Below are 20439 nucleotides of genomic sequence, written 5' to 3' on the forward strand. Positions count from 1 at the left end.
TGCCACCGTGTGTCGGTCCGTATACTGCGAGAAGTAGGTCAAAACTCATTTTTGTGGTGACAAAAAACTTATTTCCAACCATTTAAATGAAAAACATGAACATATGAATTATGTGTAACACCATTTTAAATCACCTTAGTAGACGCGAATGACAAATAGGCCTATAATTTATTGGTCATCTAGAACATTTTCCATTGTCAGTTATCATTAGATTTCAGTTATATTATGTTGCTTTAAACAGTGCATATTTGTGAGCACATATTAGCTGATATGTCTTTGTAAAATGATGTATATTTTAAATTTCGAAGTGATTATTTATGTAGCAGTTCATGTTGGGGGGGTTTTCAGGGCATTTTTGACGTTACGCCCCTGCGCCTTTCCACGGGAAACCCCGAGCACGGAGCTGCCAACGCCCGGCGCAGAGAAACAAACAGAGAGGATACGGTGAGTGGAGACGAAATATACATCGAAAACCTGTGTTTATTACTATTTCGGGTAGCAAATTTACGTACACGTGTAAACGAACTGTTTTCCGAAGGATATTTCTATTGAGAACGCATACATTTTGCTTTATTGTCCGTCAAACAAAGCGTCTCAAATGACATCCCTAAGACAGTTAGCAGATGACGACGCTGAAGTCAGCTTCTTGTTCGTATTTCCCCGTTCCACCTTAAATCCTGCAGCAGTCGCATTCGACATGCCTGGGGCGCCAGAATGTAACCGCTGCACCATTTAAGGTGGAACGGGGGAATTCGAACAAGAAGCTGGCGAATAGGAAGCCAACTTCAGCCTCGTTAGCAAATGTGCTAGCGGGTTTTTTTTACAGTAACGTTAAACGAAACCGGTCAGAAAATAAAGAAGCTCGGTTGGTGCTCGATCTAAACTTTTTTCTCTTTGTGATTCCGTTCAGGGTGCTTAGTTGGTGGTTTTGGGTAAAACTAACTCAAGACATCTCAAGAAGTATCTGATGTTAGTTCCTCTCCCTGTTGCCATTATTACGGTTGAAGTAACGTTAGCTAATCAGCTGGGTGGGCTAGCCAGCGTTAGCTTAGCTTAGCCAACTAACCAGATTTTCGCCGGTTGAGTTAGATGAACGAAAGGTGGCGGTTCGTGTACCTTTGTTGTCATATGAACGTCAAGTTAACTTACTGAGTAATGGGGAATATTGGGGGAACACGTTTAGTCCACAGGAACGTCAGTGGTTTGTTTTTTAGCTCAACGTCCCGACCCCTGTTTCCGAGCGCCAGCGGCGCTGGCTAACTTCACTAACTCCGTTTTCTGAGGTTTTGTCGCTGCAAGCCACACGTTTGGCTTGACGTTGTGTTATTAAATGTTGATACTTTGCTTTGTTTTTATAAAGTCTGGTATTAAAGTCTAAAAGTATCAAGCAGAAACGTTTCTATACTCGTATTGTCCGATTTTGGTCTGTCAGCAACACCCAGTAGCATCGGATATTTAGATTTTTCACTGTATTTAATTTATATATCTAGCTACAAACATGCATAGATGTGTAAATTGCTGTGCCTCGCTTTTCCCTTTGGGTCAATGTCGGAAATCCATGTTTTTTAGTCGAAAGGAGCCAAAACAGCTCCTTTTCATGGGGCCACCGTGAAGAGTACAGGGGCTCCACTAACATCACAGGGACTCTGTTCAAGTGAGAATTACAGAAAACATTGAATACGTTTGCAACTTGAAATTTATTTAGTTATAATAATGTTAGCTTCATAATTAACATTCAGCGTCTAAATGAATAAAACGGGCAAAAGTTTGGTTCTTTTATCATTGTGTCTCTAGCTAGTGATGTGTTTATGGCCCTTATGTCAGATTTAGTTGTCGCATCTCCTTCCAAACACAAACAAGGTACAGAGACGCTTCATTTCTGACTATAATTTCCACAGTTGAGATCATAGAAATCAGTTGCTGTCCCAAAACTTTGGGACAGACTGAGAAGTGACCCAGTTCTCACCAAGGAGCTACTACAGTGGATCTAGTAGCTTCTTAGAGGACTATTCACAGCTATCCTAGTTCACTGATGCCTGAGACTTTGGACATGGTGATGCAGTTGGTGATTGCTTGTCGAAACAGTTCAGGCTTTTTTTTGTACGAAAACAGAAGCTATTATTATTTCTTTTTCATCAGATTCAATGATTTTAATTATTCATGAATTGACTCATAGTACTGGTACAGAGCAGCGCTCAGCAGCACCTCGGTTTATCACAGCAAGTGAGATGTGAGAAAGAATGCATACATCTTTGTCTCCTATCACACATGGATAGCATGTCATCTTAGTAAGACAGCAGACCTTGAATGTAAATCTCAGAATTAGTTTTGTCAATATAGCAGCTATTTGTGTTTGTGTTATATCATTGTGGAGCTGTAAGTGGTTTAATGTGGTGACTGAACACAGTTCTGTTTTCATTGATCTCTACCGGTGGTCAACATGATCCTGATTTTCTAGCACAGTTGCTTAGGTTACTGTCCTGTGTTATCCACAGGCCCAGACTGCAGTGTTTGGCATAAAAATGTAGTTATTTATTTATTGTTATTACTTGCTAGAATGTGAGCTGAACTCTGGCCGTAATCCAGTTGTTTTTAAACTTAAGTTTTTGTATGTAACCACTAGAACGGATAAGAGTGGTTCCCTTTTAATGCACTTATGGGAATGTGCTTTCATTGTGGATTTAACTGCTCTGTATACACGAGACCCTATTTAAGTTCCCGAGATTAGTGTCTTTCATACAGCTTTAAGGCTGCCAGACATAGTTGATTTCCAGCCCATAGTTTTTGAGGATTTGAGCAGTTTGCAGCCCAGTGTAATAATTTGTTATTGAGTTTAGACAGTTTTTTAAAAAAATTCCATTGTACTGACTACAGCTGTGAACCAGCCAAACTGATGACAGTGCTAGGGCTCTAACTATCGATCACAAAAGTAATTGAATAATTATTTTGGCAGTCAGTTTTAAGGTCAGATGGTAAAAATCGACATTTACAGAACAATAACAAACCATGCAGAGCCTTTCAACGGTCTGAAAATACTTGATCAGAAGGTAGATTAACTAGGAAGCCTTCAAAAAGGTGTAATTAAGAGCAAAAATAAAAACACTGTGCCTTAAAAATGCTTATGAATAGTAAATAGCTGTGTCTGTCAGGCGAATAAAAAAATATGCATTGTAATCATGCAGATTGCAAAGTAATCTGTGCCAGTTAATTGAAAATGTAAATAGAAATCGATGGGATAATTGAGTTTGAGACAGCTCTAAAACAATCCCCTTCGGAGTGCCATACGTGAAAAGTGTCGAGTGGGTGTACTCTTAGCTGAAACAGTGAGATGAGGTCAGCTCTGACTTCCGCAGATTGCTGTGCGAGCGTGGAAGGAAACGGACGGGCCGGGCTCCATCCCCTCCCTGCCCCAGTCCATCTGTGAGCTCGTGTTCCCTCCGCTCACTACTGCAGAGCTCTGCAGAGGCTTAGCTGCCACTGAGGCTCAGTGGCAAACAGCCGGAAAACGGCTGACTGGCCCTTCTCTGCCTAGCCTCGTTACTGTATGGAGGGAGTCTTATGCGCCATTCCTGCCTCTCTGTGCCTGTTACAGGCTCGGATCCAGTGAATGGAGTTGTGTTCGTGGGCTCGGAGGCTGACCATACTGTCCCTCCGCGAGCGTGCATGTGTGGTTGCGGCTGAACAGATGACGTTATGCTGGTGCTTAAAGCTGCAGTGACCCACAATCAGGGACGGGGGGGTTGGGCCAGCTGGTCTGTGAGGAAGGAGGTGCAGTTAGGGGTCTGTTTTTAATGTACTGTGTTTTTGGAAATGTACTGTTTTTTGCCAGAACGTGGAGGACAGACAGTGTTTGTGGACATAAGGTTATATTATCTGATAGCTGAATCGTTTAGCTTACACAGCTTGGTTTGAGTGACCCATTTGAATAGTGTCCAGGATATCTTCTAGATTCTTCACAGTTCATCTTCAACTATCTTTGTGACGTATTGTTAGTCGTCTGTGATTTTTGAAAGCAATTACATTGAATTAAACACTAAAAATAGTTACAAAATCTGTTGGCGTCTTTGCTGGCATGTTGAATTATTAATGATGCAGACTGTTCATGAAGAAGAGCAGAAGATTCTCAACATTATAGTAAGGAAGCACAGAGACACTGGAATCAGCAGATATTTGCTTAATAAAAGAAAAAAAAAATCAAGATTTGACTAATATTAGCTTGCGTGTTTAACGTACTCCGAAAGAGTTTAGTCACCGCAGGGCTGCTACTCTGAAATGTATGCATTTTATTCATTTTACTGCATTTGTGACTCTCTAGAAATACATGTTTTCTCTGCAGCACTAATCCAGGTAGATTTTGTCTCAATTTCTACCATTTATTAAATGTTTTATAGCTTTTATATGTATATCATTGTATTAATTATTGAATATCTTATTGCAGTTGCTGTATGGTGTGCTTTCAGCGTGCATTGTGATATGTAAAATAGATTGATGAAAATACTCAGTACGATGTGGTTAAAGATTGGGCTGTGTTATTTTAAATTATCTACAATAGATCATGTTCATTCTTTGATTCATCAAAACATTCACCACATGTTCATAAGCAAGCTAGTCAGGATACTCGTATCACTGTATTTATTTTTGTATGTGCTCCATCATGCAAGCGTGCTAGCAAATATAACAGTTTCGAGAGCAAAAATACATACATTTCAATTAAAATTGCTATGATCAGTTTTATGTGGCAGACTTTCAGGGTAAAAATGTCTGAAAGTCAACTTCAGATTTGATTAACTTTGACACACCAATTTTATCAGACAATAACACAACTACTTTCACTGCGGTGACGTCTGAAAAAGCTTCCTTTGTATGCTCAGCACTGTGTACCCAGAAAAGAGGAAGTGTTCGTTTTAAAAGTATGTCTAATTCATAAAATTATACAGACATGTTCTCCAGAGGTATTGAGGGGCTGGCAAAGTAGGCAGAGATTACATACTGCCTGCTTAATCTCTCACATGTAAGGAGAGAGTTCAGAATTCGCAAAACATACAAGAATATTTACACGGAAAGTGTTTGATTTACTAAATATCACCAAGGCTGTATCACTGATTTCACAAGCTGGCAAAAATATCATGGTTTGTTGGCCACAGTCTTTGCCTTTTGTTTAATCACATCACTAAGTAACCTTGAAAGCTCACCCAGTGGACTCAGGTAGCTGATTTGTAATTAAACATAAGTGTGTGCTGTTTATTTTTGTGGTGAAAAGGCCACATCAGCATGTGGTGGGTTTCTCAGGCCTATTAGTCTTTTCTGTCTTCTCCATCTTATTGATGGAGACAGTTTTTCCACTGCTGTAGAGCTGTAGCTATTGCATGCACAAGGACATCTTACCCTTGGTAATTTGTGCGAAGTCTTTGCCGCTGGCTATAAGAATGGCCTGGATACACTTGCCTCCACTTTAGGTGGGGGGGGGGGCAGTAGATGCCAGAAAAAAAAAAAACTTTTATTTAAGCTGCTTGTGTAGTTCAGCATTTAGAGCCTGAAATGACAATCTACTGAATATAGGTAGTTTATACTGTTGGTTAGCACAATTGCGTATCACCAACTGTGTCGGTGCCCGAAAAGCAGAAGGTTCAACATGGAATATTTAATAAATCAGACTTTAATAGTCAGACATGCTTCGCCCTTTTGTGTGGGTTATGGTTAAATACATGGGAAATTACAACACTGTGCTATACAACTGCGTGTTTCATCACAAAGAGGCCTGTTCAGCTGGATTTAGTGCTGCACAGTATGACACTGTTGTCGGAAGAAAACCTCGTATCTCCAAAATGGTAACTTTACAGGAGAAGGACCAAACCTACATCACTTTTAATGTAAGTCAATGGAACCAGACTTGGAAAGAAGTCATTTTGGGCTGTTTCTTTTGGTCCATTCATCATGAGATACAAGGTTTTCTTCCAACAACAGCAATATGAAATCAATACAAATCATTGTCCTCGTAGGTCTTTAGAGTAGTTTTTAAACGTGGCACTGCTGATGCATTCTGTGCCGTGTTATGATGCATATCATGTAACATGAAAAATACCTTGATTGAAAATAAACTGAGTGTATTTTTGCCATATTGCACATCTGCGGTGAACATTATTATTTAATTACATGAATGAAGAGGTTAGTCATTAAGCGGTATCTGCTGAAGCTGGCAACAGACATTATTGTGCCTGTTGGTGCAAACTGACTGTTATTTTTATGTTACCTAACTAAGCCTAATTTTTAATTCAAAGCCCTGAGCTGATTTTCTCTCCTTTGTTTTACAGATCTTGAATGAGAAGAGTGGATTGTTAAAAGCACAGCTATGCAGACGATCAAGTGCGTTGTGGTTGGCGATGGTGCCGTTGGTAAAACCTGTCTATTAATCTCCTACACAACTAACAAATTCCCATCTGAATATGTACCAACGGTGAGTAACACTCCTCTCTTCTTCTTGGTTTCTACTCATCCAAATGTTTAGAATTTAAAAAGCTGTTCAGTGCCTTGATTTTAAACTAACTACATCGCGCAAGGTTGCAGTACTCAGGAACAGGCTTTTCACATAATTCAGTCATTGCTTTTGATTCAGTTGCAATATAAATATTAAATGTTGACCATCTGAAAAGGAGTCTTGCATGGTATATCTCGCTGCTGTAGGAACAAAAATGGAGATAAAACGTTTTTCCGTTTTGATATAATTTGAAAATGTTTGTTGTCCTTTACATTGTGTGTAATTTCATGAAGAATGGACCAAAAGAAGTTACCACAAAATGACTTGGAAAGAATTCTGATTATATTGACTAACCTTAAAAGTATAGTATGTTTTTTCTTCTTCCGTATGGTTATTGTTTTGGAGATATGAGGTTTTGTTCCGACAGCAGCGATTTTTGATTTTGAGTGGTGTGGTGTTGATGAAAACTCTTCAGAAAATCGAGTGCATTTTAAAGAGGTCCATTTCACTTTAAGTTGCAGAATGATGTATTTTATACCATTTTTTACTGCTGTGAGGTTTTTGCATATTTTTTGACATCTCTATGGCTGTTTTCAGGTCTTTGATAACTATGCAGTAACGGTTATGATCGGTGGTGAACCTTACACCCTTGGACTGTTTGATACTGCAGGTACAGTATGTTTGTCATTATATTTCCAAAACTCTAAGCAAACAGCAGAATGTTTAGCCTTTGTTTCTCATTCCCTGATAAAGTATTGATTTATTAAACTATGTAGCTTGAAGGTGTTCATATGCTCACTTAGACTTCATGTGCTGGTTCAAGTGCTGATTTTTTTGAGGAGAGGGCGGAGCCCGGTATCGATGACGAGAATGCTTGTCATCGTCATTGTTGTAGAAATAGATGCACAGCACTTTGCTGCATTCCTGACATTCTTGTGGAGGGTGGATGAGCTTTGCATGCTTTTTTTTGGAGGCGAGTGGATTCAGAGTCTTTCCCCTCTAATGGACCAAAAGCTGTATGGCTGTCTGGGCTCTGTCAGCCACTGGATGATGCTCGTGATATTTCTTTTTAGTGTCGTGTTTTTTTTAAAGGATAGATTTGATTTGAAGTTTTGTGTTTGTTTGTTGTATTTATACTAGAGGTGGACAATATGACAGTGTGTTACTGTTATCACAATACGTTTTGTCACAATATGCTTTTCTGCATATCTTGAGTATTTTGTTTATTTACACTTTTTTATTTAATTAAATTTTCTTCAGTTTTCTTTAATTATTTTTGTTCATTTTTGTTTTTTTAATGTAGCGCTATTGTGGCTACAGTGTCTGTTCCAACATATTAAAACTCAGAAAAACTAAATCGTGCTATTATTTTCTCAAATTGCCAGTCTATAATTTGTACCCATTTACGGTCACCAGGCTTGTCACAGTTCCAATAAAGACTTAATGGGTTTCTGAAAGGCACAATAATGGTAGAACTTAGGACTTAGGCTCTGTCTGACCCTGACTTATGTTTACCTTAAATGGCAGCAAAATCGGACAGCAGCAGAGCTCCTTGCCATGCCTGAATAGAAAATCACTGACTTTGAAACATCCCTCCTTCTTCAAAAAAAGACAGTAGACTATTAAGGAGACGTCAAAATGTAGAAACTGTATGTTTTCAACAAAAGTAGTTCTATTTAAATCTTTGCATGAGACCATTATTTGGTTTAATCTGTGCTGTTATTCTGTTAATCATTTAATTTACTCTGCATGTTTATATTAATGGGTTATTACCATCTCCCAACAGGTCAGGAAGATTACGATAGATTACGACCTCTGAGCTATCCCCAAACAGATGTGTTCTTAGTCTGTTTCTCTGTTGTTTCCCCCTCTTCATTTGAAAACGTCAAAGAAAAGGTTGGTTTTGCTTTTTATTATATGACCAGTTGTTAATTGTCAACCACTCTGTGATTTTGTTTCCTATGGTGGATGAATTAGAATCCTTATTGATATTCTCTAATAATTTATCTCTCTAATAATTTTAATTTCTGTGTTTTCAGTGGGTACCTGAGATCACCCACCACTGTCCAAAGACTCCCTTTCTCCTGGTGGGGACGCAGATTGATCTGAGAGACGACCCCTCCACTATCGAGAAGCTTGCAAAGAACAAACAGAAGCCGATCACTCCGGAGACGGCTGAGAAGCTGGCCCGTGATCTGAAGGCTGTCAAATACGTGGAGTGCTCCGCTCTCACACAGGTGGGTGAAGCCTTATTATCTCAGAATTACCAACAGCACAACAGGCAGCATTCCTTCAGAAAGACTCAGCAGTTAGATGATAAATTAATAAGAAAGAACAGACAATAGAAACAAAACTGCGTCAGCCTGTTTAATTAGGTTTACATGAATCACTCATGAGTAATCGCTTATTTGTTCTTTGTGGTGATAAAAACAAGTGTGACAGCAAAGGACTCACTGCAGTGTTTTCATTTTTTCTGGCTATTTAAAACCAGAACACTTTGAAAGTGTTAAATAGGCATGAGTGCTTCACTCATACTGCTAATTGTGTACTCATTTACGTGTGTGCTTAGCATAGTCATTGAGGGAAACACCAATGCAGAGTTTCAAGCTTTACTGTAATAAACATATAAAGTAATTCTTGTTTATATAAAATAGTGCTCATCAAATGAGTTTTCTAAAATTACAGTTTTCAGTAAGTCTGTGGAATTTGTCAGAATTTAAGTTTTATCGTAGCTATTAATGCATCAATACCATTTTTTTCAAGCCAAGAACGAGTGCATGGTTTTTTAGCACTTGCGGTTGTCAGTGTAAAAAAGTATAATGTACCTTAACAGTTACATAATTAAAATCTAGCTGATTTTAAATGATGTGCATTAGCTAGCTGTGCTGTGTTACACTGGATCAAGGAGTGCTGTAGTGGAGAAGAGTTGGTTTTGTTCCACTTTGGCTGAGGTATGTTTACTAGCTCCTCATCTGTCTCTTACAACAACAGTCTCTGGAGCACAATGACAGCAGGAATCACATCCAAGGCTAATACATCCGAGGAGCTCACTTGCCGAGTTTTACTAGAGCCTGACCGATCCAGGATTTTTAAGACCGATACTGTTTTCAGTATTTGACCATTTAAAAATCCGATATATCAGCCGATATTCTTTTTTTTTTTTTCTTCAAAAATGCATAACATAACAAATGTTAGGGAAAATGTTTGTGTAGTTATTTGAGTCCTCACCGAGATCACATGACATAATGAGGTTTAAAAATAAACTTGCAGAGCTGCAGTGTGAAACTGAAATTTCACACTGTAGTGTTACGAACACAAACATCCGTCATATTATCGTTTTAAAGAAGTTTGTTATTATTCGTATTACACCATTTGGAGCATCTGAACATGGCGTGTTACTCGTAATTACACTGGAAGACCTTTTAAGAAGGTCTCACAGCTCTGTGCTCTAACAAAAATAGTGCCATAACAACAAACACTGCATGTTTGAAAGAGAAGCTAGATAACTTTGTTTGGCTACCAAGACATGTTGGATACTTGTTCAGCGTATGTTTGTGTCGCATCTGGTTTAATAATTTCCGATCACTACAATAATTACAGACATGTGAGTCGCAGATATTTACCATTGCTATTTTTAGGCACGGTGCTGAAATTGGCTTCTTATTTGCCAGCGTCTTATTTAAATTTTCCCATTCCACCTTAAATGGTGCAGCAATGACCCAAATGCCTCAGGCATCAGAATGCAACTGCGCACCATTTAAGGTGGAACGGGAGTATTCAAACAGGAAGCTGGGGAATAAGAAGCTGACTTCTTCGTCATTTAGGCAGAACAAGTTAAACTTTCATATTTTATTTTGTATTTTATTTTGTAAATTTTGTTTTATTTTTTTATTTATTTCTCTTTTTTTTATTTTAGCCACTCATTAGCGTTAGTTGCTTTCCACTCATAAACACAGCATTAGCTGGCTTTGTGGGTAACCTAATTTGGTTGTAAGCTGCTGTAAGCAGCAATGGCAAAATTTTTTAGAAGTGGCGAGCTAGGGAGAAAAGATAAGACCGTTGCTTATAGGGATGGGGGGAAAAATCGATTCTGAATTGATTCACAAATGTCAAAAATCTATTTTCTGAATTTTAATTTATAATGTAATGTTGACGGAATGCAAAGGGCGGAACTTGGAAGTGCGGAAGTGCAAAAACACAACTGGATGTATCGGCAGCTAGGTTAGGTCAGGAGACACAACCCAAATGTTAAGAAGAGCCATTTTGTCAGATCACCTTGGGAGCCACAATACTTTATGTCCAGCATGTCTCAGTGTGTGTTAATGTCCTAGTACAGCTATAGCTGCTTTCCTCCCATTTTTGCCAGGACACTTTTCCTCAAAAGTTGAATAGTTTCTTAAATCTCTCTCTTTGCCTTTTCGTTAGCTACTAACCAGGTGAGACTGTGTTTCTATGTGACCTGCAGTCTGCACGCCAGTTCTCAGTCGTTGCGAACTAGGTCTTTCGCGCTATGTTGCACACGTCCCGCCTCGAAGATATTTTACTGACACAGCGATCCCCCCCAATTCTCTACAACGAGACCAGAACCAAAGTTATAAAATCACTAAAGAAAACGGGCAGGACAGCTGTAATGTGCTGCGTGGACATCCAGTGCCACTGGATCTTGTGTCACTGTAACAGTGCATTTTATCACAGATGAGTGGCAGCCAGTGTCTCAGGAGCTCCAAACAGGCTCATTTAGGCTAAGAGAAGAAGGGATGGGGATATTTTTATTAGTGTTTAAGTAATGTATGTAATGTGACAGTTGGCAACTTACCATAAACGTTGATAACCTCTTTTATGGAATAAAGTTACTCTGCTCGACTCGGGGTCAGCTAATTGTCGTGATTTGTGGCATTACAAACGTGTTTTGCCTGCAGGGAAGTTCCAGGGCGTCCTCTGATGGACAAACTATGTAACAACACTCAATGGTTAAAGGATCTGTTTTCCACCTCTCCGTTTCTTTTTAAATTGTCATTTACTGGTCATTATAAACGCTGATGCCGATTTATCTGCAGCTCATATCGGCCAATAATATCGGCACATTTGATTTATCGGTCGGGCTCTAGTTTTGCGTCTTCTTGGTTGGTTGAACTGTAGGTGAATGTCTTCTAAAGCCAGACATACACTGTGCCATTTTAGAAATCTTGTTCTTTGGAGACACACACTGTTTAAATAGACTATTGTGTATGGACAATACGTATGATTTACAGAAACGCTCGGTCTGAGCGACATTGCATGTGAAACAAATACCCTACAGTCAGAACACATAAATAAAGCTGTTTGATTCAAAACATGCTATGCGTCTGAGTACAGAGCAAAAACGCAGAGAAACTGAGCTACAGCAGTTCTGCTACTTTGTGCCACAGTGTGCACTAAAACCAGAATCAGGCAAAAAAATACAGAATGGTCTCTTTACAGCTTATTTTACAATGAAAATTTAAAAAAATAAACGTATTGATGGCGACGCAGTTCTATTCTCAAACAGAGTAAATATACGGACTTTCCTAACAAATGTCGACTTTTTTGCCTCTATTTTGCTGTGACCTGCAGGCTGCGTGTCTCCACCTCTGTTGGGGTTGTGACGGGTGTTTGTCTGTCTAAAAATTGGGCTAAAATTGCACAGTGTACGTCTAACAGGAGTATGCCAAGGCAGAATGTTTAAAGTGACCAGTGACTTTTTGTCCAACTGCCATGGCATCGATAACATTTTGCTGTTTGAGCAGACCCTCTTTAACTGCCTGCACAAGTCATTTGTTCATCGCGAGGCTTACGTCGCGTGGTATCGGGTTTCGGTATCAGTGCTTTTTTATGAGTTCGAGTACGAATAGATGAGCACGGTATTGAGCCGATACCCATTACCAATTTTGGTATTGATGCATCCCTAATCATAGCATGACAAGTAGTAGGTGTTTCTACAGACAGCACAATGTGATATACATTACCAGTTAATAATCACATTTACTGTATTCGGCCACTTTAATTATTAATTAAAGCAACAATCTGTGAAGGTGTCAATGTTAGAATTGGACAAGTTGTGGAAATTAAGTGATGCGCGTTATGATTGCTGGAAGGTAAGTTTGTTTTAATGAAGTTGTGAAAAAATGTAAACGAAATGGAAGCAATTACAGAGGCTCAGAGACACAGTCGGCTCATTTCATTGTGCAGTGTTTGTCACGTAGTTCAAAATACCTTCTTTGTAGAGTCCAAACATTTTTCACCAAGCTTTGTTTCAGTTTATGATTGCATGGTTGGCATATGTTAATGAGGAGCTGGGCTTTTACTACGCATGTATTCAAACGTTTTAGCCCGTTAAAAATGAGGTCATAGTACTTTCCAATTAGGAACTGTTTAGCAGGGTTTTAAATAATGCGTGGAGCTTTTTAAATAACATTTCAAACAAGTTACAGTAAATTCAGCCTCTAAATTTAAATACTGTCTACAACACTGCCCTGAATTCACTCCTCTTACAGTGGTGCAAGAGCTTTTTCGTAAGTTTCCTCATGTCATTTACATTCTGCTCCTGTGGTTCATTGGGTTTCCTTCCTCTTTGCAGAGGAAGCGTATAGTTCCAGCTCTGAAGATAGCTGCAGTACTCATTCCTGTAGTGCTTTAGCTCTTCTATATTTGCACTTTTCTGCACTCTGCTCTGATCTTTTTCTCTATCTTCTAAAATCTGTTTGCTGTAACTGCTAACCTTGCTGCCTATTCTCTTCCCTCCCCCCTCTGTCTTTGTAGAGAGGTCTGAAGAATGTATTTGATGAGGCTATCCTAGCTGCCCTTGAACCCCCTGAAACACAGCGAAAACGGAAGTGCTGTATATTCTAAAGTCTCGTTCTCTCTTTCTAACGCCCAGCTTCTCCCCCAGATGTTTGCTGCTTCCTATAGTTTACCTCTTGATCCAAAAAAAGAAAAAGTTTCCTGACTGCTAACAAACAAAGCCAGTGTCTTATGTTTCTTGCTTCATAATACTGAAGTGTTTGTCTGTGCCATTCTTTTCTTCTTCGGTTTTCCGCCCTTTGCCATTTTGGACTGCTGTTACAGTCTAGCCTCTTGAATTGAATGGAGGTTGTTTTGTCCTCTCCAGTTTTGGAGAATTATTATTATTATTATTATTATTATTGTCAAGTTTTTCTTGTTTTTGCACTCACTTGGTTCCAAACCAAGGGGTTGAAGAGTTTGTAATGCATATTTGGTTAGACATTTTTGTTGATTATTATTGATAATGTTGCAGTAGACATTTGTATGATCCTTCAGTACTTATTCCTTCATTTCTACTGTTTGAAAGGGGGGGGGGTGCAGTCAAAGAGGTACAAGCAGCTCAACTGCATTACGATTAAGGACAAGGTCTTATCTTCTATCTTCATTCCTTATTTCGATGTATTATTTTGTACTACAGGCATTGTATCATAGAAATTAAAATCTGAGCATAATATAAGGCTACAATTTGCAATTGGGTGTCGTTGATGACCCATCTTGGGAATTTAAAACCAACTTACTATAATCTTGTGAAATGATTTGTGTGATTAATAAAGGATAGCTAAAATTGCCATTGCATATGTGTCTCATCAATTACGACCGAGAAACTGACTGACTGCTCGCGGTGCCACAGAAAACACATTCACACTTTTTATGGAGTCACTGATTGTTTTGCTACCACAGCTCAGCCGATTTTCCTCCTTCTGTGTGGAGCCTTGTAGCAAAGTCTGCGTGTGTCATGCTGGTCTTCAAAGACTTTCAGGTGTTGTAGACGTTCTGTTTGGGGAAGTTGCGTTCAGCAGTGTCAGAACCCTGCAAGACTGCTTTTTTCATTCTCATAATCTGGGCTTATAAAACAGCTTTGTACAGGGAGATTCACTCGAAAGAGGCCCTGAATATTCTGTTGTAACTCCCGTTAGGATGAAGCAATCTGAACCAAAAAAATACCTTGATGTATGTGTAATCGATTGCACTACATGCGATGCTGGAAGTGATCCCTGCCAGACACATGAAGGGGTACGGGGGGTAGGCACCCGGGATGTTGCAAACGGAGGTTAAACATCCCGATGGCTGTCCGGCGCCTACCTCACTGCTCCGCCACAGGGGCATCCTGGCTTGTTCGAAGCTCCTTATACTGAGGAGCTCATTGCACGTTGTTTCATTCAGATTGCTTCGTCCTAGAGAGAGTTATTACAGAATATTCGGGGCCTCTTTTGAGTAAATCTCCCTGTACATGCTGCTCTCATGTTAGCGGTCACCTGACGTCAGCCAAGACCTTTCTGCAAGCTGTTTCCTCAGTTTAACAGTGAATTAAAATCTGTTTCGAAAGTGCATCTACAAGGGCAGACAGACTCCTGGTGTACTGGAAGAATGCCATGCTTTTTTACCACATCTACTCTACTTGTCGCAGGTCATGCATCTTTATGTCCATTTGCTTTATCCCAGTGGCTTGAGTTTGATTTTGCGTCCCTTTCACCTCACCAGCCCTCGTGTCTCTGAGCCTGTGTTTACTCTCTCGTTTCACGCCCCGTCAGCATGTCCAGGTTTTATTGGCCAGATCCAAAAATAAAAATCAGTAAATGTGGATGTTAAAAGATGATCTTGTTGCACTTTTGTTTTTGTACCTTGAAAAATTTCCCTGATCTTTCCCTGACCTTTTTATTTTGCTGTGTTGCTTTCCCGTTTTGCAAATGTAATCCCTCTGGCACGTACTGCCCCCCTTCATTTGTTCGTTTTTGTTTTCTCATGCATCAACTCCAGTGTTTCATTCACATGTCAAAAATCCTCTCACTCTTGGTTTCAGTGCTGTGCGTTGATCCCCAGACCACTCATTGATTTTTTTTCTTCCTTTTATCCTTTTTGTCTGTGTTGACCCACATTGAGTCTCCATTTCTTCCCTGCTTTGTGTCCACAGAAAGGCCTAAAGAATGTATTTGACGAGGCGATTTTGGCAGCCCTGGAACCCCCTGAGCCCAAGAAGAAGCGTAAATGCGTGCTGCTATGAGCACCCTTTCCTTCTCTCCCCTCCTTGCTCTGCTAAGGCTGGCCAACAGCTTTGTACTCTAAAAGCAATGTATGAAAGAAGTGAGTTTCAATTTTTGCTCTGCAATAAATATATAAAGACTACCCTGCACACTCAAACACACAGAAACAATGCACACACGTCAGTCACACAACAGGAGTCAGATACAAGATCGAGTTCCCTACCAACACAGCTATTAATCCACGAATCTAGAGGGCCTTTTCTAGTTTACATTTGAGATGTTCTAAATATCTACTAGAGATGCTGCCTTGACTTGAGAATTTGCCATTTAACCGAGTCGTAACAGCTACTGGCTCTTCGAGAGGTTTGAGTGGTTACTAAACCCGAGTGAACTTGCTCATGCTTGTAGCGTTGTGAATCGCCCTCTCTAGCTGGAGTTGGCCCTAACCCCTGCTTCACCCTAGGTCATCACCAGAAGTGCTCGGAAAAAATTTAGCTTCTTTTTCTTTGCCAATATTCCCACGTGATAGACGGCCGAGTCAATAACGATGTAAATAAGAGTGGTTTAAATGTGTATCGAATGGTGGCGACAATTGGTTGTGTCAAGCAGGGAACTTTCTAACAGTGTTAGCAGAACAAGTGGCATCCTAATGCGTTACCAGGGACCACAGAAGATTTTCTCAGAAACTTGTTGTAATGCATGTAGGTAAGCCTCTGGTTTCCTTTGGATAGGTTAACTTTAATTAATAATAATGTAAGCTGACAAAAGTTGTTGTAGACTCCACTTGTTTTTACCAAAACATTCTCTTCTTTTTCTTTTTTTTTCATTGTGATCATTTTTTTTTTCTTCTCCTGTGTTTTAAATGGTTCTCGTCACTTTTGTCATTATTTAGGGGCTGGATCCCACACATTGATCCACCTGTGATATACGGACACCGCGTATTTCCCTTCTCTAAAGCAGTCAATTAAAAACCTTTTCCTCAACTATTCATTGACCGAACCAAGTTTACTATTGGTGTTGCGCAGGTGGATCAAGTTCGGTCTGATTTCCAGTCATCACCCTTATTTGTTCGTTTTGTTTTTGTTTTGGTGTTAAACCAAATGCTATGTATGAAGTCTGTCCTTTGTACTGTATATGCATTCTTTTAAAAATTATTAAACTTATACCTTAATTGCCTTTATATTGTTTACTCCTGTCTATCCAAAGGATCTTGAAGCTGAATCGTCCCATTTTTTTCCCCTCCACTTTCTCTGCAATGTTTGAGGCTCGTTGCCAGTTAACAGCTAATGAAGAGCAGTAAATACTTTCATTTGCCAAAGAGTGAAAGACGAGTCTAGATTTTTTCCACTTTTTTCCTTTTATAAACCTAACAAACCCTCTTAATACATTTTTCTGACAGCAGAGGGAGCTGTTTGATCACACATGACCTCAGTATTTGGACACTCATTAAAGTCAACTTGATGTATGAAGAGAAAACAGATCTTGTCACCGTGGGTATAACACTATATACATGTGAATTAGTTACTTGTATGCCTTTATTATTAATAAGAATGCCAGCACTTTAAGTAGAAATTACAATTTTGTCACCAGTGTAGTGCTGCAACAAAGATATCAGTGCACTATTTACTCTGGCTACTTTTTCTGTGGCTTTAACATTTCAAAAAGTTAATATTTGTTGTATGAGTTGTCACCAAGACCCTTATTTTTGAGGCTTCTCAGACCCTTCTAGGATCTGTTCATTCATAAACTCGGTAAATAAGAGAGCAATCTCGTCTCCTGCTTTGTGAAGCTTTGTGAATTTGCACCCATGTCTGCAGGCTTGACCAGGTGGGCAATCTAGTAGTTTGCGTATCTGGTCATAGTTTTATATTTCTAGCAGAGCTAGAAAGCAGAGCTCAGTAACGTACAGATATACGTTGACCTCGTTTTAAACAAAGGTATTGAGAGAGTTGAGATATACAGTAACCCTTCACTTGGCTGTGATTGATGACAAGGGATACCTTTGTGAGATGTCCTTGTTCTGGATCAGCATTCCTGCCCTGAGATGTTGATGGATCGCCTGTCTTTGGAGAAGAGATTGTATGTCATCTTTTCACCTCGTTGTGGAACCGGATTAGAACAAACAACGTCTCTGCGTTGTGAAGTAGACTAAACTTGTAGATGTGGAAATACAGTCATTGGATTCCACTCTGAAAAGTCTGCTCACGTGTGTCTGAGAGTTTCGTAAGAGCAGTCTTTATGATTGAGTTCAAATTTTGACGTTTTATTGTTGTTATTATTATTATTATTTTTTTTTTTTTTGGGTCTGCCAAATTTTGAATTTTTCATGATAGATATATCGCTGTTGTTGGAGGAAAATCTCTAATCCCCAAGATGGTAACTTTACAGGAGTAGGAAAAAAACCTGCTTTACTTTTAATGTAAGTCAATGGAACCAGATGTTTTTCCAAGTCGTTTTGGGCTGTTTCTTTTGGTCAATGGAACCAGACTTTTTCCCCCCAAGTCATTTTCTTTTGGTCAATGGAGCCAGACATTTTTCCAAGTCATTTTGGGCCGTTTCTTTTGGCCCATTCTTCATGAAATTTACACACAATGTAAAGGAAAACAGGCATTTTAAAATTATATCAAAAACTGGAAAACTACAAAGATGGAGAGACGAGGTTTTGTTCCAACAGCAGCGATATGTTTTAGATGGGGCGGAAATCCCCACGTATTGATTGGAAGAAAAGCCCCTCAAGACACACTGCGCTTCAGCAGTGGAAGGTGGGGGGAGTTCGCCTGTACTGGGTCATTGACACATTCCTTGAGTGTCTTGTATGATGTCTGTCAACAAGCACTTACGCTAAATAGCTGCAGAAAGCGATTAATTATGACACGTGTGGAATGGCTGGTATTCCTGCGTTTTGGTAGGTGGGGGTGACCACCTGCAGGAGAATGCTGGTTATCAGCATCGCTATCACAATACAGACAGGTCCCACTGACAGCTTTGCCAGAAAGGCCACGCATGAAGTCAAGTTCCTTACATCCACTCATGGGTTGTACAAACATCGCCAGCTGTGCTATCATCACATGAACTGTCTGCATGCTCTGATTTATGTGATGCTTCACTATGTGAAGTTAATACATATTGTTGAGTTTTTTTTTTTTTCCCTTCGTCCTCAAGCAGGAAGGTTTGGCTTTCAAAGGCTGTGAACGTATCTCTGGGACTTTTTCCACTAATTACTGTCTCCTCACACCATTAAATCAAGCAGGATTAAAGGCAGATCCATGACGCCTTTTGTAACAGTTGCCTGGTTTTGCCTTTTTCCTTCAAACTCGGTTAGCGCAACCATTTGTACTGCATGCGTATCCTCTAAGGTGCGATTGAAGGGGAACTGATACTGTGCAGGTCCATCTCAGCAAGTGGTTCCATGCGTGCTTCCCATGCATCTGTTCACTCGAGTCCCGAAGGACTTCTTTAAAATATTAAATTTATCTGAGAAAATGGGCTATTTGTCATCTTGGAGCGGCTGTAACAGATTGTCCGAGCTGTCCGATGTGGCTACTCCCGGCTCTCTCCGGCCTTAATTGGGGGAGCTGTAGGGCTGATTCGGATCCAAAGCAAACACTCAGCTTGACGCCAGCTCATTGCTCAGCTGTGTCGGCCCTCTATGGAGAGCCGTGATTTCTCCCTCAGGATGGTATTTCTCTTCATCATGTCTCAAGGTCTTGCTTTAACCAGAGCCTCTGGGAGTCCCAATTAGGGCCAAAGGCTAAACCCAGAGCACTAGAGGTATCACCAAAAGCTTGATAAGCTCATAAATATTAGTAGTGGAAGGGGACACACTTTCCCCCAGCTTGTGCTTAATGGTGTTGTCATTGACGTGTCAGGAGTAAGTCAGCACGGTGGGAGATGAAGCGTAGATAAGCCCTCCGTGCTTGGAAAAGGGCTGTGGGAAGCCTCAGATACCATATGCCAGTCAAAGCCAAACATGCTTGGGATTTGTTGAAAAGCTAGCCTGTGGACTGAGACAACTATGCGCAATGAAATATCGCAGAGTCATAAATCAAAAAGCCCACATCTTGTGGCCCCACCTTCCCCTCCCACCCTTTGGCCATCTGTGCCATGGCAACGTGTGGAGCTTGAACCCAGAGACTTGCATACCTACCATGGCTGCATTGTAGGAACACGCTGGCTGTCTGTGTTGGATTGGCTAAGGGAATATGCTGCGTTTTCCTCCTAGATCTGCTTCTCATTTTTCCTTTTTTTTTGTGCACATGAAATGAAGCAAACGCGTCTATTTATAATGCAAACACTCTTTTTTCTGCCTCTTTATATGTACAGCCTGGCTTTCAGGGCTCTAATCTTGCTTAGTTTTGGTCTGAATTTCATTCTACAGCTGGTCGTAACCTGTGGCCAGACCCAGAGGCTTTAGCATAAAACCAAATGAGCATTGTGCTAAACAACGTATGCATGAAAAGTTTCAAAGTTTCAAGATGTTGGCACTCTGATTTTGCTAGTAAAGTTCTGTAAGAAATCCCAGTGGATTTTTTTGGAGCTCATCAGTGTTCACCTTCTTTTTAAGCTAGCACTGTAACCCAGGGGCTGGACGGCAAAAAAGTTTGGTGGTTTATCTTTTCAAACACACTAGATTACATTCCTCTTTTAATTGCCAGGTTTAGTTGGTATTTTTCAGGGGGGGAACTGCCACTATGCTGGACTCTGGCCCTCCAGTGCTGGAGCTGTGCATCCCTGCTGTAATTTCCTCTTAGCAAAAGCTAATTAAATGCTAATTAAAACATCATTTGTAATTTACTGCACGTCATACTTTGATCGGTTGTTAAAATGAAGAACGTGGTTTTCACTGAAAGTCGTTTTCTAAGGGCCTGATGGTGAAGAAGCAGACCCAGAGCTGGGCCTGCTTAGTGCATTTCTCACCCTTTCAGCACGTGGCTGCTAGCCAACTCCAGCATGAGCGCCCTC

The 20439-nt window shown here is 40.1% G+C and overlaps 1 protein-coding gene across 3 annotated transcripts; it reads left to right on the top strand.

Annotated features, from left to right (window-relative positions):
• The first annotated feature begins 348 nt into the window (after positions 1–348).
• cdc42 (cell division cycle 42) lies at positions 349–16657 on the top strand. Of its 3 annotated transcripts, none has more exons than XM_036559286.1 (6): positions 349–444; positions 6312–6454; positions 7073–7145; positions 8262–8371; positions 8515–8712; positions 15408–16657. In XM_036559286.1, exons 2-6 carry the CDS (start codon positions 6350–6352, stop codon positions 15495–15497), a joined length of 576 nt encoding a protein of 191 aa, XP_036415179.1. In that variant the 5' UTR covers positions 349–444; positions 6312–6349; the 3' UTR covers positions 15498–16657. The 3 variants fall into 3 exon arrangements, with proteins under 3 accessions (XP_036415179.1, XP_036415180.1, XP_036415181.1); XM_036559287.1 differs by lacking the exon at positions 15408–16657 and adding an exon at positions 13253–13465; XM_036559288.1 differs by lacking the exons at positions 349–444; positions 15408–16657 and adding an exon at positions 13253–13487 and having other exon boundaries at positions 6324–6454.
• The last annotated feature ends 3782 nt before the right edge of the window (positions 16658–20439 follow it).

The sequence above is a fragment of the Colossoma macropomum genome, unplaced genomic scaffold (genome assembly GCF_904425465.1).
Source record: "Colossoma macropomum unplaced genomic scaffold, Colossoma_macropomum, whole genome shotgun sequence".
In the NCBI taxonomy this organism is placed as follows: domain Eukaryota; kingdom Metazoa; phylum Chordata; class Actinopteri; order Characiformes; family Serrasalmidae; genus Colossoma; species Colossoma macropomum.

Excerpts from the sequence above, each read along its gene's own strand:
- cdc42 (XM_036559286.1), top strand. The coding sequence starts at position 6,350 with ATGCAGACGATCAAGTGCGTTGTGGTTGGCGATGGTGCCGTTGGTAAA. Across the intron at positions 7,146-8,261 it reads TGGACTGTTTGATACTGCAG|GTCAGGAAGATTACGATAGA; the intron begins GTACAGTATGTT and ends ATCTCCCAACAG. Across the intron at positions 8,372-8,514 it reads TTGAAAACGTCAAAGAAAAG|TGGGTACCTGAGATCACCCA; the intron begins GTTGGTTTTGCT and ends CTGTGTTTTCAG.